At 41.3% G+C, this 19,369-nt stretch overlaps 1 protein-coding gene across 1 annotated transcript in view; it reads left to right on the top strand.

Moving 5' to 3' along the window:
• CPD (carboxypeptidase D) overlaps positions 1-18,817 on the top strand; it is a 41,961-nt gene extending 23,144 nt beyond the window's left edge. The window contains exons 9-21 of the mRNA XM_088138750.1: positions 3,186-3,288; positions 4,095-4,237; positions 4,405-4,574; positions 9,537-9,848; positions 10,756-10,951; positions 11,741-11,876; positions 12,388-12,528; positions 12,725-12,820; positions 12,901-12,965; positions 13,114-13,245; positions 13,921-14,106; positions 15,454-15,553; positions 16,003-18,817. Of these exons, the coding sequence (XP_087994876.1) occupies positions 3,186-3,288; positions 4,095-4,237; positions 4,405-4,574; positions 9,537-9,848; positions 10,756-10,951; positions 11,741-11,876; positions 12,388-12,528; positions 12,725-12,820; positions 12,901-12,965; positions 13,114-13,245; positions 13,921-14,106; positions 15,454-15,553; positions 16,003-16,229 (2,007 nt within the window). The 3' untranslated portion in view covers positions 16,230-18,817. The remainder of the gene's footprint in view (positions 1-3,185; positions 3,289-4,094; positions 4,238-4,404; positions 4,575-9,536; positions 9,849-10,755; positions 10,952-11,740; positions 11,877-12,387; positions 12,529-12,724; positions 12,821-12,900; positions 12,966-13,113; positions 13,246-13,920; positions 14,107-15,453; positions 15,554-16,002) is intronic.
• The last annotated feature ends 552 nt before the right edge of the window (positions 18,818-19,369 follow it).

The following is a 19,369-nucleotide window of genomic DNA, read 5'->3' on the forward strand; positions in this document are numbered from 1 at the left end:
GGGGCACTAACCATTCAGGAAGTACAGCCAGTGGTATACATCCCCCCCCCCATTCTTGGTGGCTCATAAGTAATGGAATGAATGGCTGACAAGGAGCTGCATGGCCAGGTGTGGCCTGTTTCCTGGGTACCCCATGACCAGTCAAGGAGATAAAAGGACTGGAGGGGGTTCTGAGTGTTATATTTGCATTTGGTAGCTGTTTACTGGTACTCTCAACATGAGGTCCAAAGAGGTGTCTGTGCCAGTGAAGGAGGCCATCATTAGGCTGAGAAAACAAAATAAACCCATCAGAGAGATAGCAAAAACATTGGGAGTGGCCAATACAACAGTTTGGAACATCCTGAAAAAGAAGGAATTAACTGACAAGCTCAGCAACAGCAAAAGGCCTGGAAGACCACAGAAGACAACTAAAGTGGATGACCACAGAATTCTCATAGTGAAGAGGAACCCTTTCACAACATCTAGCCAGGTCAAGAATGCTCTTGAGGAGGTAGGCATGTCATTGTCAACATCTACAGTCAAGAGACGGGTTTATGAATGTAAATACAGAGGCTTCACAACAAGGTGCAAACCACTGATAATGCTCAAGAAAGGCCAGATTAAATTTTGCCAGCAAACACCTAAGAAAGCCTGCCCAGTTCTGGAATAAGATTCTTTGGACTGATGAAACCAAAATTAACTTGCACCTGAATGATGGGAAGATAAAAGTATGGAGAAGGAAAGGAACAGCTCATGATTCAAAGCATACCACATCATCTGTCAAACATGGTAGAGGCAGTGTTATGGCATGGGCATGTATGGCTGCCGGTGGAATCGGGTCATTGGTGTTTATTGATGACCTGACTGCTGATAAAAGCAGCAGGATGAATTCTGAAGTGTATAGGGCTATACTTTCTGCTCAGATTCAGCCAAATGCTGCCAAACTGATAGGACGCCGCTTCATATTGCAGATGGATGATGACCCAAAACATACAGCAAAAGCTACCCGAGAGTTTCTCAAGGCAAAGAAGTGGGATGTTCTTCAATGGCCAAGTCAGCCACCTGATCTCAACCCAATAGAACATGCTTTCACTTACAGAAGACAAGACTGAAGGCAGAAAGATCCACAAACAAGCAGCAGCTGAAGGCAGCTGCAGTAAAGGCCTGGCAAAGCATCTCAAGGGAGGAAACTCAGCATTTGGTCATGTCCGTGGATTCCAGACTTCAGGCAGCCATTGACTGCAAAGCATTGTCATCCAGGTATTAAAGGCGATCCTTATGTTTGTAATGATGTTGGTTTGTTCCATTACATATGAGCCACCAACGATGGGGGGGAGGTGTATGCCATTGGCTGTACTTCCTGAATGGTTAGTGCCCCACTTTTGTCAAACCCCTTGAATTACAGCTGAAAGTCCTGACTTCGCTCCCATCTGGGTGTGTTTCCTTTCAACTTCAGTGTGGTGGTGTACAGAGGCCAAATGCCAAAACAGTTATCCTTGTTCCAATATTTCTGGTCCTGACTGTATTTATTTTTGCCCAGCCGTAACTGCAATGAAATCATTAGTTTATTCAGTACAGAGCGGAGGGTATCACACAAATTCATTTACCTTTTTCGGGGTTCACAATATCACAAAGTTTAAGGATGACTGCACTAAATCATGATGAAATATGTTCATTTAACATGATATGTTAACTCACCCATTGTGCTTTCCAGTATAACCATGGTTTGTGGCATGGGTGAAAACTTTTTTCAGTGTGACTTTTGTGGGGGCCATACTCCAAAGACAAAAAAAGGTAGGACAGGACAAAGAAGAAGATATGGCTAGGGCCAAAAAATAGATTTGAATTTAGTTTTAATTTAATTGAAATTACATTAGATCAGTTAAATACAGTTTTTCTTCTTGTCACTTCAAAAAATAGAATTTTCTGGCAATTTCTGAAAGGATTGGGCCTATAGTGTTTTGTGACCTGGATGTGGCTCCGGGGTATAAATTTTACTCCTCTGGCTTATGGCTTAATGTTCTGAAATGTGATTATTTTATAAATCCAAGTTAAAAGAAACTATAGTATACAGTAATGGGAAGTGTAAACCCAGTGACTAATCCAACATGCTGACCTGGGGATCCTGGAAGATGTAGCCCAAAATGTTTGGAAGGCATTAAGTTTTGGAAAAGCTGAATTGTTAGGTTCAGAAGAATATAGCAAGAAGGGCTGCTCAAAGTATATGGAGAGAAATAGTATAACAATCTGATGTGAATAAAATCAAGACAGCAGTTTCAAAAGTTGTGGATGGCATTATTCTGTGGTTTTACTTATTTCTGCAAGAAAATGCAGGTCCTTGTTGTCTTGATTGTAGTTCCTGATAGGTTTTCTTCTGTCATATTTGCACCAACAATTTTAGGCATGAGTGAGTTGGGTGGCCATATAAATTGTTTTAATAAATTAAACAAGTTGTGTGGGTTTTAGGGAATGAAAGCAGTGACTGTAGAGTCACTACTCAATAGGAACTTAGGAGACTCTGTGACACTCAGGATGAGCCTGAATCATCGCATATGCTCAGCCTAACCTATCTCACAATGTTATTTAACTAAAATTGCAAGAGAATGATATACTTGGTTAATGTTGGGATGAATATGTAGTAATTCTTCTCATATTTCAATTTTCAAATACCATCAACAGGAATAAAAATACAGTTTAGAGATGATTGTTCACAAACTACTTATTTGTACCCTGTTTGGAATGAAAGCTGAATGAAAGTGATATAAAAATTCTATAATAATATAAGACTTGGATTTTTCCAATCTGAATTTAAGGTTTTATAAAATCAAGTCTCTTTGGGGTCAAATTGAACTGCTGGTGACATCACAGGCATATCCATGTAGTTTTTCTGGGAGCATCTGGCCTTCGTTTTCACCTGGCATGCTTTCCAACTTCCCAGTCTAGCTCACAGCCCTAGGATTTTCTGGTTGCCCCTCTTCCAAACACTAAACAGTTTCAACCTGCTTAGCTTTTAAGATCAGATGACGTCACTAGAAGCTTCAACTTCCTGTGTTCTGTTATTCCTACAGCTGCTCATAAATAGGCATGTATTAACAACAACTCTTCTCACGAAAGGTTTGTCTATGACTTCAAGTGTAACGTAGGAATCAACTACATTAACCTGAACTCATGTAGATTTCATAGGAAGTCATATTCTGCTCTTTCAGGAGAATGTGCAAATGTTCCAGGGCCACCCATGTGACAACATGTATCCTGAGGAATACTTTCCCCATGGCATCACTAATGGAGCGAAATGGTATAATGTTCCAGGTAAAGCATAAATGCTGGAGATGTTTGTTGTGGAGCCAACAAACAAAATCTATGGGCCTTATGTGTGAAAATAAGATCCTAAATCCCCTCCAGGTTGTTCTCTTAGGATGAGAACTTTTCCTTGTAAGCAAGCCATGATGTTTTCTAGGGCTGTGAAAAATGTTATTTGAAAAGCCCTATTTCAAGGTCAGAATGGTTTTGACTTTGAAATCGGGAGCTTTGAATTTGAAACAGATTATTTGAACTGTTTTGCACACCACTAATGTTTGTTTGCTTTTTGTTATATGTGAACCAAACCGGTATTTTTTTTAAACCCTGATTTACACAATGTGTGAACACAGCCATTGTTTAGTGCAGAAATTGCATAGGATTTTCCAACCATATTCCTTTGAGTTGTTTTTTTTTTAATGTAAATACTGCCTCCTACTGTTAGGCACAGGTGTTTAAGAAAGCAGTTCTGTACTCTATTTGGCATCTTCTTTTTTCTGACACTTTCTCTATTTCAGGTTTGCTCTTATTTCACATGAATTTGATTTGTTTCTATGGATGTAAAAGAAGTGTTGCTACTTTTTAAACTATGTGTATAGTTGAAGATGATTCTGCTCAGATTTTGAAGTCTGAGGTTTTAAATTCCTTTTCCTAAAATGGCATCTTGTTTTATTGTTCCACAAACTCAAAGTATTGTGGTTAGAATTTCAGCTCTGTGGGATTAATTTTCTTTATTCTCATGCTGTGAGATTTTCTTTATTCTCATGCTTGCCATTAACCAGAAGCTTTTGATGTTTCTTCCGATATCCTCATTTCAGGTGGCATGCAGGATTGGAATTACTTTAACACTAATTGCTTCGAGGTGACTATTGAGCTGGGCTGTGTCAAATATCCCAGGGCAGAAGAGTTGCCAAAATACTGGGAGCAGAACCGCCGCTCTCTGCTGCAGTTTATCAAGCAGGTAAGATGATGTGCTACCCCGCAGGATTAAGAAATGCTTGCCAGGACTGCTGTGGACTGCACAAGGAAAAACACAATCCCTGGCCCTTGTTTTCTTGTAGGAAGACAGATCAAAGACTGAGTCTTTTTGCAAGATCTAACAGTTCATCTCTCTCTCTCCTCACGTAGGTTCATCGAGGCATTAGAGGGTTTGTGTTGGATGCCACTGATGGACGGGGCATCTTGAATGCAACCATCAGCATTGCCAGCATTGACCATCCTGTCTCCACCTATAAAACTGGGGATTATTGGCGCTTGCTGACTCCAGGAACGTACAAGATCACAGCATCTGCCCGAGGGTAAGCCACCCAGCTTTTGATTTCTAAAATCTGTTGTTTTCACCTGAGGGCCTTTCTTGAATGGGCTGGAATTAACTAAATGACTCCTTATGGAGAGAAAAGGTTGTGGGCATTTTTGGCTTATTTTCATAGGTATTTATTTATTTATTTTCTCCCCCGCCCATCTCCCCCCAGTGGGGGAACTCTGGGCCTCACACAAAACATTAAAACCATAAATATATATAAACACATAAAACATCAATTTAAAAACATTACTAAAAAAGGAAAAGGAATTGTAGTACTTGCTGTCTTCTTTTCCTGCTATTAAATGAAGGATGACTGTTTCATTGCCGCAACTTGATTAATCTTTAAGTTGCTGTTAGTGGAAATAAAGTGATGTCTTTTTATTGTGGTGCTGGAAAAAACTACTGGGAATATCTTGGACTATTAAGAAGTTGATACTAAACGAAGTAAAACCAGAAGCTCCACTAATAATGAAGCTACGGCTTAAATGATTTGGACACATAATGCAGAGGCAACAGTGACTGGAGAAGATCCTGATACCTGAAAAAACTGAAGACAAAAAAGAGGCCAACAGATGACAAGGTGGCTAGATACTATCACTGATGACACAAGCAAGAGCTTACAAGGTTTTAAAGAAGCAGTTACTGGCAAATAGTCCTAGTAAAAGTATGTCTTGTGGTCACAAAGGAGCAGAAGTGACTGAATGACTGAACAGGTCACCTCTCACTCAGGTTTAGAACAAGAAAGATTGGGGAGAAGCCTCTTAATCCTGCACAGCTAAGGAGATATCTTAACCATGTACAGTGGTACCCCAGGATACGAACGCCTCTACTAACGAACATTTTGGGTTACGACCAGCTTCGGCAGGAACAATTTACCTCAGGTTACAAACCGGATGCGTGGCGATTTTCCCTGCTGCCATGCGGTCGCGGCTTCCTGTGGGCGAGGTCGCGGTAGCAAGGAGACGTTCGATGAGGCTTGTGTGTTTTGCGGTGTTTTGCGAAGGTTTTTGGTGTGCGTGTTAGCATGGCTCCAAAGAAAATGCAGAGCAGGCTTGGCGGGAGTAAGGCTCTGAAGAGAAAAGTGACGATCGAGCTGAAGAAGGAAATTATAGAAAAGCACGATCATGGCATTTGTGTGACTGATCTGGCCTCGGAGTACAAGATGGCGAAGTCGACTATCTTGACTTTTCTCAAGAATAAAGATGCCATCAGAGTTGCTGATGCGGCAAAAGGAGTGTCGATCTTAACGAGGCAGAGGACACCAGTGCTGGAAGAGGTGGAAAAGCTGTTGTCGGTGTGGCTGAATGAGAAACAGCTGGCAGGTGATAGCGTGAGTGAGGCTATGATCTGCGAGAAAGCCAGGAAGCTGCACAGTGATTTGCTGCAGACAAACCCCTCTACCAGCGCAGCAAGTGAGGAATTTGAAGCCAGCAGAGGCTGGTTTGAGAAATTCCGAAAGAGAAGTGGCATCCACAGTGTGGCAAGACATGGTGAGGCTTCCAGTTCTGACAAGGCTGCTGCAGAAGCCTACAAGAAAGAATTTGAGGACTTCATGAAGGCGGAAGGGTATGTCGCTGAGCAAGTGTTCAACTGCGACGAGACAGGGCTCTTCTGGAAGAAGATGCCAAAGAGAACCTACATCACGCAGGAGGAAAAGGCACTGCCAGGGCACAAGCCCATGAAGGACAGATTGACCCTTTTGCTGTGTGCGAACACAAGCAGCGACCTGAAGATTAAGCCGGTACTTGTGTACCATTCCCAGACCCCTCGTGCATTCAGGGAGCACAATGTGAACAAGGCCAGACTGCCTGTCATGTGGAGGGCCAGTGCGAGAGCGTGGGTCACAAGGCAGTTGTTCATGGAATGGCTGCACAAGGTGTTCGCACCCAGCGTTAAAAAATACCTGTCTGAGAACCAGCTGCCTGAAAGGTGCCTTCTCCTGATGGACAATGCCCCGGCACACCCTCCAGCCTTGGTGGATGACATGGACGCCAAGTATTACTTCATAAAGGTCAGGTTCCTCCCCCCCAACAGGACACCTCTTCTGCAGCCCATGGACCAGCAAGTGATCTGCAACTTCAAGAAGTTGTACACAAAGGCACTCTTCACCAGGTGTTTCAATGTCACCGAAGAAACATCCTTGACTCTCAAAGAGTTTTGGAAAAAACATTTCAGTGTCCTCCACTGCATCAGCCTCATTGACAAAGCCTGGGAAGATGTCACCTGGCGGACCTTAAACTCACCCTGGAGGAAACTGTGGCCAGAATGTGTTGCTGGACGTGAGTGTGAAGGGTCTGATGCAGAGGTAGTAGAGGAGATTACGTCCATGGGCAAGAGCATGGGTCTGGTTGTGGATGATGGGACATAGAGGAGCTTGTTGAGGACCATAAGGAGGAGCTGACCACAGAAGAACTTACTGAGCTCCAGAGTGAGCAACAGAAGGCGCTGGGCGAGGAGCATTCCACTGAGGAAGAGGAGGAGGGGGAGAAGGTGAGCTGTGATGCGATAAAGTCCATCATGGAGAAATGGAATGAGTGCCAGGATTTCATTGAGAAGCACCACCCCAACAGAACTGTGACAAGCAGAGTGCTGAATCTTATGAACGATAACGTGTTCTCTCATTTCCAGAGGGTTATGCAGCACAGGAAAAAACAACAGACTTTAGGCAGGTTTTTCCCCAGAACTGAGCCTGCAGCTAAGAGGCAAAGAAGAGAGGAAACCCCTGAAGGGGACTCTCCCTCCAACCAATAACTGCCTCCCCACCCCATTCTCCCTCTTCATGCTGTGCCAGTTGCACTGTTTTTCATGTTTTTGTGGTGTAAAAATAAAATGCATATGTTTCAGAACGGATTGTACCGTTCATTGAACCTTATAGGGAAATTTGCCTCGGGTTACGACCAACTCGGGATACGCCCAGAGTCACGGAACAGATTAAGTTTGTATCCCGAGGTACTACTGTATCTTCTACATCATCCCAAAGAGGAACATGATGTCCATCCAACTCCAGTGCTTCCAAACGTAGAGACAGGCAGCTTATCACTCTTGCCCAAGGGAAAAACTGCAAACATTTTGTGAGTGGATTCTTTTTTGTAGCTCAGGTTTCTATGAAAGGCAAGATTAAAATTGTTTTTTGCATGGATGGCTTAATTTCATTTTTCAGGCTAGCCAAGCCCTGGCATCTTCATTTAAAAGAATGAGAGAGCAATTGAGATGAAGGCAATTTTACTTAAGACTTTGGAAATTTATTCTCTGTCAGAGGTGTGCCAAAGGTCTGAAGTGGTATGAGGCAATGTCCTACATATTGTAGAGAAAAGGAGCTGGGTTAAAGAAGAAAGTCTTTCCAGTCACATCAAATCTGCTGGAATGGAATGTCAGCTACAAAAGCTATTATGATAATTTATTCACTTGTCTTTAAGGAGTTACAAGACTCAGTTGCTTTCACCGGAGAGCATTATTCTGGAAACAGCAATTAATGGAAGTAAAGATGGCTTCTGCGAAATAAATTGTGCATCTGTAAGAAAAAAGTTTTTATTTTGAGCTCTTATGATTTGAAAATACAAACAAATATTCTGGGATGAGTACAGCAACAGTCATAAGAATAATTGAATTATATAAGCCATTACTATCTCCTGGTCTGTGACCTTATTTATTTATTGTGAAACCATTTCACCCAGATGTCAATATTGAAACTATTCCAAAACAGGATTGTACCATTTGGGTCTTCATTTCCTGGTCTGGTGTCCTTAGGACTTCAACGCAGCTGCCTGTGTGGGACTTGAAGCAGTCTTTAGTAAATCCATGCATTTCAAAGCAGTCTTGTTAGTAAATCCGTGAACAGCACAAATAGCCTGGTGTTAACAAGAAATAAGAATAATTGGAGGTTATAACTCTTGACTTATTCTGTGTAGTTTTATCTTTTCCTGAATTTCTCATAAGTCACAGCAACTACTGCCTCTAACTTCCCATCAAATGGGATGGGGTTTGCTCTCTGTTTATATACTGTGGCATGCCATTCTAGCACTGAAGATGTTACCTAGCCAGGTAACAAAACGTTTGCAAGAAAACAACCAAGCTCAGAGAACCCCAAGGCCTCCCTGGAATCATTGTGTAGTACCTGGCCCTCAAAAAGTTGTCCCCTGTAAGTCAAATGTTTCTTCCATTTCATTTTTGAGATAGAATCAAATCCATACAGTAAGAAGACAGAAGAAATTAAACTTTACTCTTTATTTCAAAAATGCAGCATTCTGATTCCCAGACCAAGCAACTCAGCCATGTGTCTACTACCTTTCTGTATAAATTTTCCTTTGCATATCACAGTATCATTTTGTATTGAAGTTTCATACTATAATACTTCTGATTGTCTTCTCAGCTTATTAAAGCAGCAGCTCTGGCCATTATGCTGCAGCTTTTATTCCCATATTGAAAGTCAGAAATTATGTGGTTTCATAAGGAGTGGAAATGTAGGATATGCCTGAGCTGATAAGAACATTTACAGTCCTCATTACTGTTTGATTAACACAGAGGAAGTCAGAGAATGAGGGGAAAAAATTTAAAATGGCACCTCTTTCCTTTTCTTTGTGTGGTTCTGTTTTGTGCAGTTTATATAAGAATCTTTCTACTGCCTCAATTTGTAAAGCATACTAAATAAAATGAATGTGTGTGGGAGGAGTAATTATTATTAAGGTTACCTGCAGGTAAGCAGAAGTAAAATTTAAATGAACCAACTTAGTTTCTTCAGTGTTAATGGTTTTAAGAAGCTGGGAGCATCATAGACTGCCAAATCCTGAATCGCCATATCAGCCTAGTCCTCAGTAACTAGTTAGGTTTTGGTAGTGATGCTTACTGTAATAGTTAGGTCTGATTAAGCTTTCTTCAGAGGAATAGTATTGCCTCACAGAATGGGCTGTGTTTCTTTCCTTCAAATTCTTACATGTTTTTCTTCCTGTTATTTTGGAAGGTATAATTCAGAGACAAAGATAGTAAAAGTTGAAGATAACAATGGAGTACAAGTCAACTTTACTTTGAGTCGAAAAGGCTCCAAAGTTGAAGAAGGGTCGGCACCACATGTGAACATGGCAGACTCTAATGGGCCAGTCACCAAGGAGTTTGAAACCTTGATCAAAGACCTCTCAGCAGAGAATGGCTTGGAACATCTCCTCTTGGCTTCTTCAGCTGATGTTCAGCCTTCCCGTTATCGTCCCTACAACGATCTGTCTATGTTCCTTAGAGGCTTGAATTTGAATTATCCAGAAATCACAAATCTTGTTAGGTATGTGACACTGTTTGGGGATGTTTACATTTTGGAAAAATCACAGCTGTGTTCCATCATTGTGTCACAGATGTATTCCTGGAAGAAAGTTAAAAAAAAAAATGACCTGATTTAGCAATGTGGTCCAAAGATGGTATGTCCACCATTCTAAAAAACATTCTGCACCTAACCTAGACAATCTAAATTCTCTGTTGATAACCGCTAAATCATGTATTCTACAGATAGATTGAGCTTCGAAATATCCTTATTACTTAACAGTGTTCTGTCTTTGTTAATAATGGAGAAGGGGGTGAGCCCTGAAATTGTTGCTTTGGTATCAGAGACATTGACCATACTTTTATTACTCTATTTGTTTGGTAAATCATTAGGAATAGGCATTCTACTTAAAATGGCAGCTGAACTTTTCTGAAAAGTTGGATTCTGTCTCAGGAAAGGGTGATTCACTCCTCTTCCTTGAAAATATAAAGTTAGCAAAAAAATACTTTGTCGCTTGTTCTAAGTGCCAAAATACTTATTATGTTCAGTAGCTGAGAACCTTAGTAATATAACTGGCATCACTGGAAGGTATGGGGGCACTTCCTGGGTTAGGACAGGATGACTTTTAAAAAAGTGATAAGCCTATGAGAAGCTGAAACCGTATCTGTTGCCTTGAATTTCCCACCAAAGAAAGTAGCTGGAAGTTGCCTCTGTTTGTCAGTGTTTTTGTTCCTCTTTTTCAGTGGAGCAACCTGGAGATCCTCAGGTTTCCTTCAGTGGGAGGTAGCTTCCTTGCTGTACTGGTATCTTACTATAGGCATCTCAGTACAATTGGAAACATGTTTTACTTCTGCAGAATGAAAAGGCAGTGTAAAATTGCTATTCCTTCAAAAAGCAGCCAGTAAACTTCTACTCTCTTCTGTTTTGGCAGCTTGGGCCAAAGTCGTGAGATTCGTCACATTTGGTCCCTAGAAATCTCTAACAAACCCAACCAGTCTGAGCCAGAAGAGCCGAAGATCCGTTTTGTCGCTGGCATCCATGGCAATGCCCCTGTTGGTACTGAGCTCCTCCTGGCTCTGGCAGAGTTCCTCTGCATGAACTACAAGAAGAACGTGGCTATCACAAAGGTGGGTGACCTGCGTGTTTGCAAGCATCTACAAGGCTGTAGCAACTAATTGTGGAATTGCTTTCTTATCAGAATAGGTGGAGCATGAAAGGAAATGTGTTAGAGCCCCATGGGAAACAGACTCAGGTAGCGCAGAATTTGAAGAGTGCAAAGGCTACTGGGGCTTTTTTCTTGGTTTGGGAATGTTCCAGATGAGGCCTTTTATATGCAGTCACTCTGGCTTATACTGTATTTTATGGGAGAGCTTTGTTCTCCAGTTTTAGCACCGTTTCATCTATTTTCAGAGCAGAAAAACTATTTGAAATACTGTTTGAAATACTACACCGGAGAATTGTTCCTTGTAAGAGTTTTAAAATATCCAAATCTGATAAGAGGATGTCCATCAAAACACTTGAATTAAACAACCACAGTACCTTTCAAATTATTGTAAAATTCCTAGGTCACATTACCTTAACAGCCACTAATATCACTTTTGAATGTTTCCCAACTACATTAAAGTCTGGGAAAGAAGGTTAAACTGCTGAAATGGTTTTAGGATGTGAAGGAGGGGCATCTTGTTCAGTAAAGGAAAGTTACTCTTTGCACTTGCTTCAAAAGCCAGCAGTTTGTGTCCAGCAGCCTTAACAAGAGCTCAGTCCTTGCCTTGCTCCAAAGTACAGGGTTTTGTCGGAGCTCCGCCATATTTTGAAGTAGGCCACTCTTCTGTTTTCCCACCGCTCCCTGATTAGGCAGAGTGAATTAATGTTCAGTGAGATGTTTTACTTCTTGTTGTCTGCATGTGTTTTTTCAGCTGATTGAGAAGACAAGAATAGTGATTGTGCCATCCCTGAATCCAGATGGGCGTGAAATTGCACAGGAAGGAGATTGTACCTCCAAAACGGGTCGAACCAATGCCAACGGCAAAGATCTGGACACAGATTTCACAAGTAAGAGCAGGTTAATCTATTCCTTTCTGGGCCATATTTTGTCTGGACCAGGATAGAAAGAAAGAGCCATACCTCTGATCCCTTGGTTATTTGATTGTTTTAGCATGTATAAATTAATCATGTGTAATCTGTTTTTGCATATAATTCTTATTTCACTCTTGTGTGTTTAGATGTCTTACCAGTGGTTTATTTATTTAATTTATATGGTTTTTAATGTTTTGAGTGTGTTAAAAACACATACAATGTGTTTTTAATGATGTCTATTGTTTTATTGATTTATTTTAACCCTCTGGTAGCCACCCAGAGTTGCATAGCAAGTGGGCTGTCATACAGATTGAAATGATAGATAGATAGATAGATAGATAGATAGATAGATAGATAGATAGATAGATAGATAGATAGATAGATAGATAGATATGGTTCTGCTCCAGTAGCATATTGTGTATTTATATCAAAGTTGAATAGAGAGCCTGTCTCTTTTTCTGTGAGAATCTCTTGATTATTCTGTTAGGCAATTCTTCTGTGGCGAGGGAACCCGAAACAAAGGCCATCATGGAGAACCTGATACAGAAGCAAGACTTCAGCCTCTCTGTTGCCTTAGATGGAGGGTCCCTGCTTGTCACTTACCCATATGACAAGCCAGTGCAGACAGGTGAGCTGGTTCTTTCTTCCTGAGGCTTTGCAAAACAGCTTTTCAGACTGGCTCTTCTGTGTAGAGTATTTCATTCTGCTGTGGTTCTTGAGCCAAAGAACTATGACAAAAAACTAAAAATTCTGACTCTGAATAGAAATCTGAGATTGAGCCCTACACTTCCATTGATTGTTCTCCTGGCTTCCTTTTTTTGTAGTGGAAAATAAAGAAACTCTGAAACATTTGGCTTCTGTCTATGCAAACAACCATCCTACAATGCACCTAGGACAGCCTAGCTGTCCAAACAAATCAGGTATGTGCCTACAGTGTCCTAAACCATTTGGGGCTGGATTGCTGCTTATGAAGGATGGCTGATTTCTGGCTCTTTTGCAGATGAGAATATCCCGGGAGGTGTGTTGCTTGGAGCACAATGGCACAGTCATCTAGGCAGCATGAAGGTATTTCAGAGATGGTTATTTTGGTGCTTATCATACAGTTAGTTGGTATTATTAATCAAGGTTACCAATCAGCCTTTGCTGATAGGGATTTTTTTAATAGGGTGCTGCCTTTCTTTTGTCCCAAACCCTCTTATTCTTATTTCTCCAGGATTTCAGTGTCACATATGGGCATTGCCCAGAGCTCACAGTATATACTGGTTGCTGTTACTTTCCAAGTGCAGGACAACTCCATGCTCTGTGGACAGAGAATAAGAAATCTCTTCTTAGTATGCTGGTGGAGGTGAGCTTTGATGAACTGTCACTGGATGTCAGTACAATTAGACTTTTGTTTGCAACTGCTCCAAAAGGGATAGAGATGAGACTTGATTTAAGAATCAGATCTCATGTAGCTGTTGAATACAGTGAATAGCAAATACAAGTATGGTGGGGGGAGAGGCGCATTGGTCAGCTGGGACAAAGGAATCTTTTGCTCAAATTTCTCTCAACTAAAGGTTGCTAGATGGCCTTGGGCAAACTGCTTTTCTTTCGATCTTTCATGCCACTCAGATCTTATTGGGCCTTTATGCTGGCTAGAGTACTGTAACCAAGACAGATATCCTCAGAAAAGGTATATCTATGGATTCTGCTTGGTTTATTGAGTTTATAGCCTGTTTTCATAGATGCAGTAATCCCAAGGCAGGGATGCAAACAAATTGAAGCAATTGACACAAAGTTTACAGTGAAACAGCTTAAAAGGTCGTAACACAGAACAGCCAAAATGTCAGTTGGGTGGATGAATAGATACAACTTCAGTTCACACTGAACATATACATTTTATTATGTAGAGAATCTTGTATTCCATACACGAGGAAATGTGATTGTGTACACAATGAGTACACATGGGGATGTGTTTTCCTTTACAGAAAGCACTGAGTCATTGTGTTTCCTGCCCCCTCCCCTGCCATCTTTCTTCCAGGTTCATAAAGGAGTCTATGGCTTTGTCAGAGACCAGCATGGCCGACCAGTGTCCAAAGCCCAAATTGTGTTCAATGAAGGGGTAAAAGTGTGCACCAAGGAAGGTGGCTATTTCCATGTGCTTCTCGCTCCAGGCTATCATAAGATCCATGCTATAGCTGAAGGCTATCAGCAGAAGCATGTCCAGGTATGGGAAAAGCCTCTTTGTTTTAGCATGGCTCAGCTTCGGAAGAAATGCAATGCAGTGGTTAGGTGGCGTGACTGGCAGTCCTTTTTTAAAAAAAGCAGTTAGCTGTCCCTCATATAAGAAAGACTGAATCTGAGTGACAAGGCCAATTGGGAATTCTGGGTCTGAACTATTGGCACCCTGGGGAATGATGGGGCTGTAGCCACCAAAGGGAATATACTTGCCTTCACATTTAATACTACAACATCAGATATGTGGTTCCTCTGTCTTTTCAGGGTTTACGGATCCAGCTTTTAATATTTCTATCATTCTTCATGCATATAAATAAAGTCACAGAATAGGCAAGGCTAATTCCTGGCCATTATTGTATATACATTTGTTGTTGTTGTTTCATTATTTAATTCAAGGAATCTAATATAACTTATGAGAGACAGTTTGGCATAGTGGTTAGCCAGCTGGGTTACTTTGGGCCAGTCACTCTCTCTCAGTCCTAGCAAGAAGGCAATGGCAAACTACTCCTGTTGTGCTTGGCATCTTTTATATTTATCCTTTATGTTTTATTGTAATTTCTTTCTTTGATTGTTGTGAGCCACCCAGATTCGGAGAGGTCGGGCAGCATACAAGTTTAATTTATTATTATTACTTTTGAAAATCTTCCCAAGATAACTGGAGAGACTAGTCCGGGCAGTCCAAGGGTGAACACTGACTTGAAGGCACAATCAATCAATCTCTTATAGAATAGAACCAAGATGGATTTAAAGACTGATGTGTTTTTTTTTTCTAAAATGAAATTATGGGTGTGGCCCCAGGGCCTCTCCTGAGTTGGGAATTTATTTCATTATTTCCTATGCTTAATATCTTAGTGTATTTTATAGAAACAGAATTAAAACATCAGAAATGCAATTAAAAGAAACCTTTAAACTGTATTAAAACAATAAAACAATATATTTTAAAACACATAACATGTTAAAACAATTAACTGGGTAAAGAACTATGTTTTGATCCTCTCCTAAACAGTAATAAGGAGTGAGCTTACACTCCGGTGGCAGTTTGTTCCACAACATGGGACCCACCATAAAAAAAGCAGAATTAACACAGATGTTGAATTTGTGTCTCTGGTCTACTTGAGCCCTTCTCTACCAAAGGTAGAGAAGAGTTCCATTTCTTTCTCTCCTCCCCCTTTCTTTTAATCTATCTTTCAGACACATCAACTGGAGGTCAGGGCTGACTATTTCTGCTGAAGTCAGAAAGTTACTTCACTGCAAGCTGGTTTGCTTATGCATTGTGTGATTCCTTGGCCCTGCATGAACCCATGTGATTGTTGACAAATGTGCTTTGTCTTTCCAGGTCTTGGTTCGCCATGACATGGCCAGCTTTCTGCATATACAGTTTGACATAGACAATAAGATCTTTGGGCTTCCAAGAGAGTTGGTGGTTACAGTAGCAGGTAGAACCCAGTACTGTTTTCTCTTTGGGGTGGGGGTGTTTCTGTCTGAATGGCTGTTTGAGTGGAGGCAAGCAAGCCACCTTTCACCGTTCTGGCCTTTTAAGGTGTTGAACCATTCTCCTTCTGCTTCCTCCCTGTACATTTGAATCTAGCATTCCTTGCTTACAGAGACAGCTTTATATTTAATGCATACTTACAAAATGCCTCTTCCATATCCTATCACAATAAAACAAGAGAATTCTACACTGAGTTGCTAAGCTGGTCTTGCATTTACACGTATTGGCAGATGTGAGAGGTCCTTCAAAAGAAAAGATTACTGTCCTCTCCAGAACGTAATACCTTTCTTGATCTCTGCGGAGGTAGCTGCAGGCAAGAATGTTTAACCCTGTGCACATGCCCTGAAGATAATGATGGCATCTGCATTTTCATTTCCCCTTACCTTTGCTCAGGTGCAACCATGTCAGCCCTGATCCTCACAGCCTGCATTATCTGGTGTGTGTGTTCTATCAAGTCTAACCGGCACAAAGATGGCTTCCACCGCCTACGGCAGCACCATGACGATTATGAGGACGAGATCCGCATGATGTCCACTGGCTCTAAGAAGTCGCTTCTGAGCCATGAATTCCAGGATGAAACGGACACTGAGGAGGAAACAGTTTACTCCAGCAAACACTGATCTACCAGTGGCAGGGAGCTCCCTGCAGAGACGTGTTTCACCACATTGAGCAATTTTCTCAGCCAGTGGACACAGAATGCATGACCTTCCAAATCTCCGTTCCTGGTTCATGCCAATGTCTGTTCATCCACAAGAAAGTCCTACTGTACTGCTGGCTGCTCTTCTATCTGGTGCCAGAACTGGAATCCTTTGGGCCACTTGGTTAGTGGCAGAATAGCCACTCCAATGATGGAAGCTGCCACGGAGCTGCTGGCTTTTCTAGAACTTTAAAAAAGTTTTCCTTAAACCATACTTCCGCGACTTGGGGGACTACCGCTACATGATGACTACCAAGGCTTAGTCTAAGCTGCTGTCCACTGCAGCAGACGGACACTTTGGAACTTCCTTTCTTGCCTGCCTGCCTGGAATAGTTTCCAGGGCTGGTTGCAGAGGCGTTAAAAGCACTAAACATATTCCCTTTATTAAGAAGAATAAAATTCCTTCTGCTGAGAATGACTTCGGGTTAGGTCTTTTGGGCAGATACCGACCTGAAATGTGTGTTGAGATACAGGAAATCTCCTTCTCCAGTTGAGGTTGCAGTTGTTGATTTTTAAAACACAACACTTACTTTGTTTCCTTTAATTATCTTGCACAGATCCTGCCGCAGCATTTCCGCTGGTTTTATCTGAGAACATAGGATAGCAAGAGGTGCATTTCTGTACTGAGAGAGAATAACTCCTGATAGTCTAATACTAATTGGATATTGAAATTCCAGCTTGGTGCCAAATGTTGTTTTGTAATTTTCTTTTGGAGTCTGTGGAAGCATCCGCACTACTGGTTTGTTTGGCAGGGGCTGCAGTCTAGAAAACCTTTTCATAAGAAAATCTTCTGCTTCGAAAGCATCAAGCCACTTTTTCAGGAAAATGCCTTGTTCTTTCCTTTCCATTACTGAGTCTGTTACTGCAGTTCTCTGCTCTTCTGCCAAGACTGAATTTGTGTGGAATTGTGCTGTTCTCAGATGCTTCTTCTGAATATGCCCCAACTATATAGTGGGTCTGTTCTGGAAGGGAAGTGGCACAGTAGATACTGTTCCTCACATTATATGGTGTAAGTCTAGCCTTTTATTTTTGTAGCACTTTGGTTTGAAATGTTAAATAGGGGCTTATATGTTTGGAAGAAGTGAAAAGCTGTTGTACAGCTGATAAGTACTAGTCTTGGACTAGAAGACCATCTTTAAACAAGATCACTTTCCTATTTATGCATTGGGGAGTTTAATTCCACCATTCCTTGATAACTTTAGATAGCGCATGCAGGATGAGAATATAGTTGAAAGCAACTCCAAAGGCTTACTTAAGAACTGGAAATGGATCTAGAGAATCTGTTTAGGGTCTTGTGACTACCACAAGGCCTGACCTCAGACTCCTCAAAATTCTTTCTGGTCTCTTGAAACTTGCCAGAAATGGGAACAATGACCTGTTTTGATGGCTTATTCAGTTGCTTGGTTGTACTAATAAGGATTTCCCAAAATAGTTTAGCTTCCCTTGTGAAATGTCAAACCCACTTTAAAACTGGGGCATTATAATAATAATGTTGGACTCTGGGGCCATCATTCCCAGGAAATCCATAGAGCAGATAGATCATTTTAGCTGTCAAAATGTTGACAGCTTAGTTTAAGCTACACTCTTAAACATACTACGAAGTAGGACAAATTGTGAGATTTATCTTTAAAATCAACAAGTAAATGTTTTAAGTTTATCCTTTTCCTGATCATTCTGGATCAGTTTATTTAAGCCCCTCCCATCTGCTGGAAAGTATGCAGTACTAAACCAAGTGCCTCAGTCTATTAGCATTATTGATGATCCTAGTATATCCATGCCAGTAGATTGTCATAAGGTTCAAGCAATGTTATCCCAGTTGTGTTCTGCTTTAATTGAACTTTGCTGCTTTTTGTCAAATTACCTACAACAGCTTTCTTTGAAATGAAGTTGGATAGTACTGATTCCAAATCCCTAGCTGCTACCTGTTGGGTCTTGGGGTAGATGTCTTTAATCTGTATTGGAATGTGCATTATCCTCTTCATCCCAGTCCAAAATTTAAAAGAAAAGCAGTTCAAAATCTCTTGACTAAGTGTGCCAGCAATAACTGCGGTGTCGAGTACCAGCCATAGCCTTCTTTCGACTTGCTCAAACTTTGCTAGAAACACAACTTGGAAGCCAGTCTTGCCTCAGTGTTCACAGGTGGCTGCATCTTTCTGATAGTAATTATGCATTTTTTTCTAATTAAAATAACAGGGTGGCTGCCCTTACTTTTTGTATAACACTATATGTCTTTGAGAGGCAATGTTAGCCTCGTGGCATAGAAGAATAAATTGCAGCTGCCTTGGTACGTTTGCCACTTTGATTTGGGGGGAGGGGGGTCCATGTACTGTGCCTTCAGAAGCAGATGTTGAAAGGAAGGGCTTGACTTAGGAACGCAAACCAATTAGTGTCATTGACAACTTGAAGGTCTGTACACCAAACAAGACTTCTGCAAGTGTGTTTGATTAAAATGTATGCTAAGCTCTAATCTGTATAAAATTCTTTTATGATGTCTCTCCTTTCTGTGTCTTATTTGCTTCGCCAGTTACATCACTTAGGACGTATACAATTTCTTGTTGGTTCTCTCCGTTTTGATATTTTGTCTGAAAGCGCCTCTGGAGAGCCACTTCAAAATCTTGCTCTGTCAATAGAGGCACATTCTGGAACACCTGTGTTGTTTCAGCCTCTGTCTCCATTCTCGTGCCCTTGAATCAGCGGGGGAAGAGTAACAGGAATCCGCACTTGGGCTTAATGATTGTCATCGTTGAAATCTTGGTGCCATATCCTTAGTATTACTGCAACATGATAAACTGTCCTTTGGACAACTTGGCTGTGTAATGTAGGCCCTCTTGTAGACTTCAGGAAACACTCAGTTTGGGTTTTTTTCTAGCTAGTTCAAGGATGCATAACCATTTTTGCATCATAAGCTAGCAGTTAAAACCCTGGCAAAGAAGTCCGTTGTTAAAATGTCCTAAATGCCAAGAATAGGAAGCCAAATGGCCTCCTTAGGAAGCGTGTTCCTTCGAGAGGAGGAGGAGGAGGAGGAGAAAAGAATGTTCTTAAGGAAAAGAAACAGTATTGTGT

This window comes from Python bivittatus, unplaced genomic scaffold, assembly GCF_059951505.1.
Source record: "Python bivittatus isolate LINGU-HERP-01145 unplaced genomic scaffold, Pbiv_v1 ctg000240_np1212, whole genome shotgun sequence".
In the NCBI taxonomy this organism is placed as follows: Eukaryota; Metazoa; Chordata; class Lepidosauria; order Squamata; family Pythonidae; genus Python; species Python bivittatus.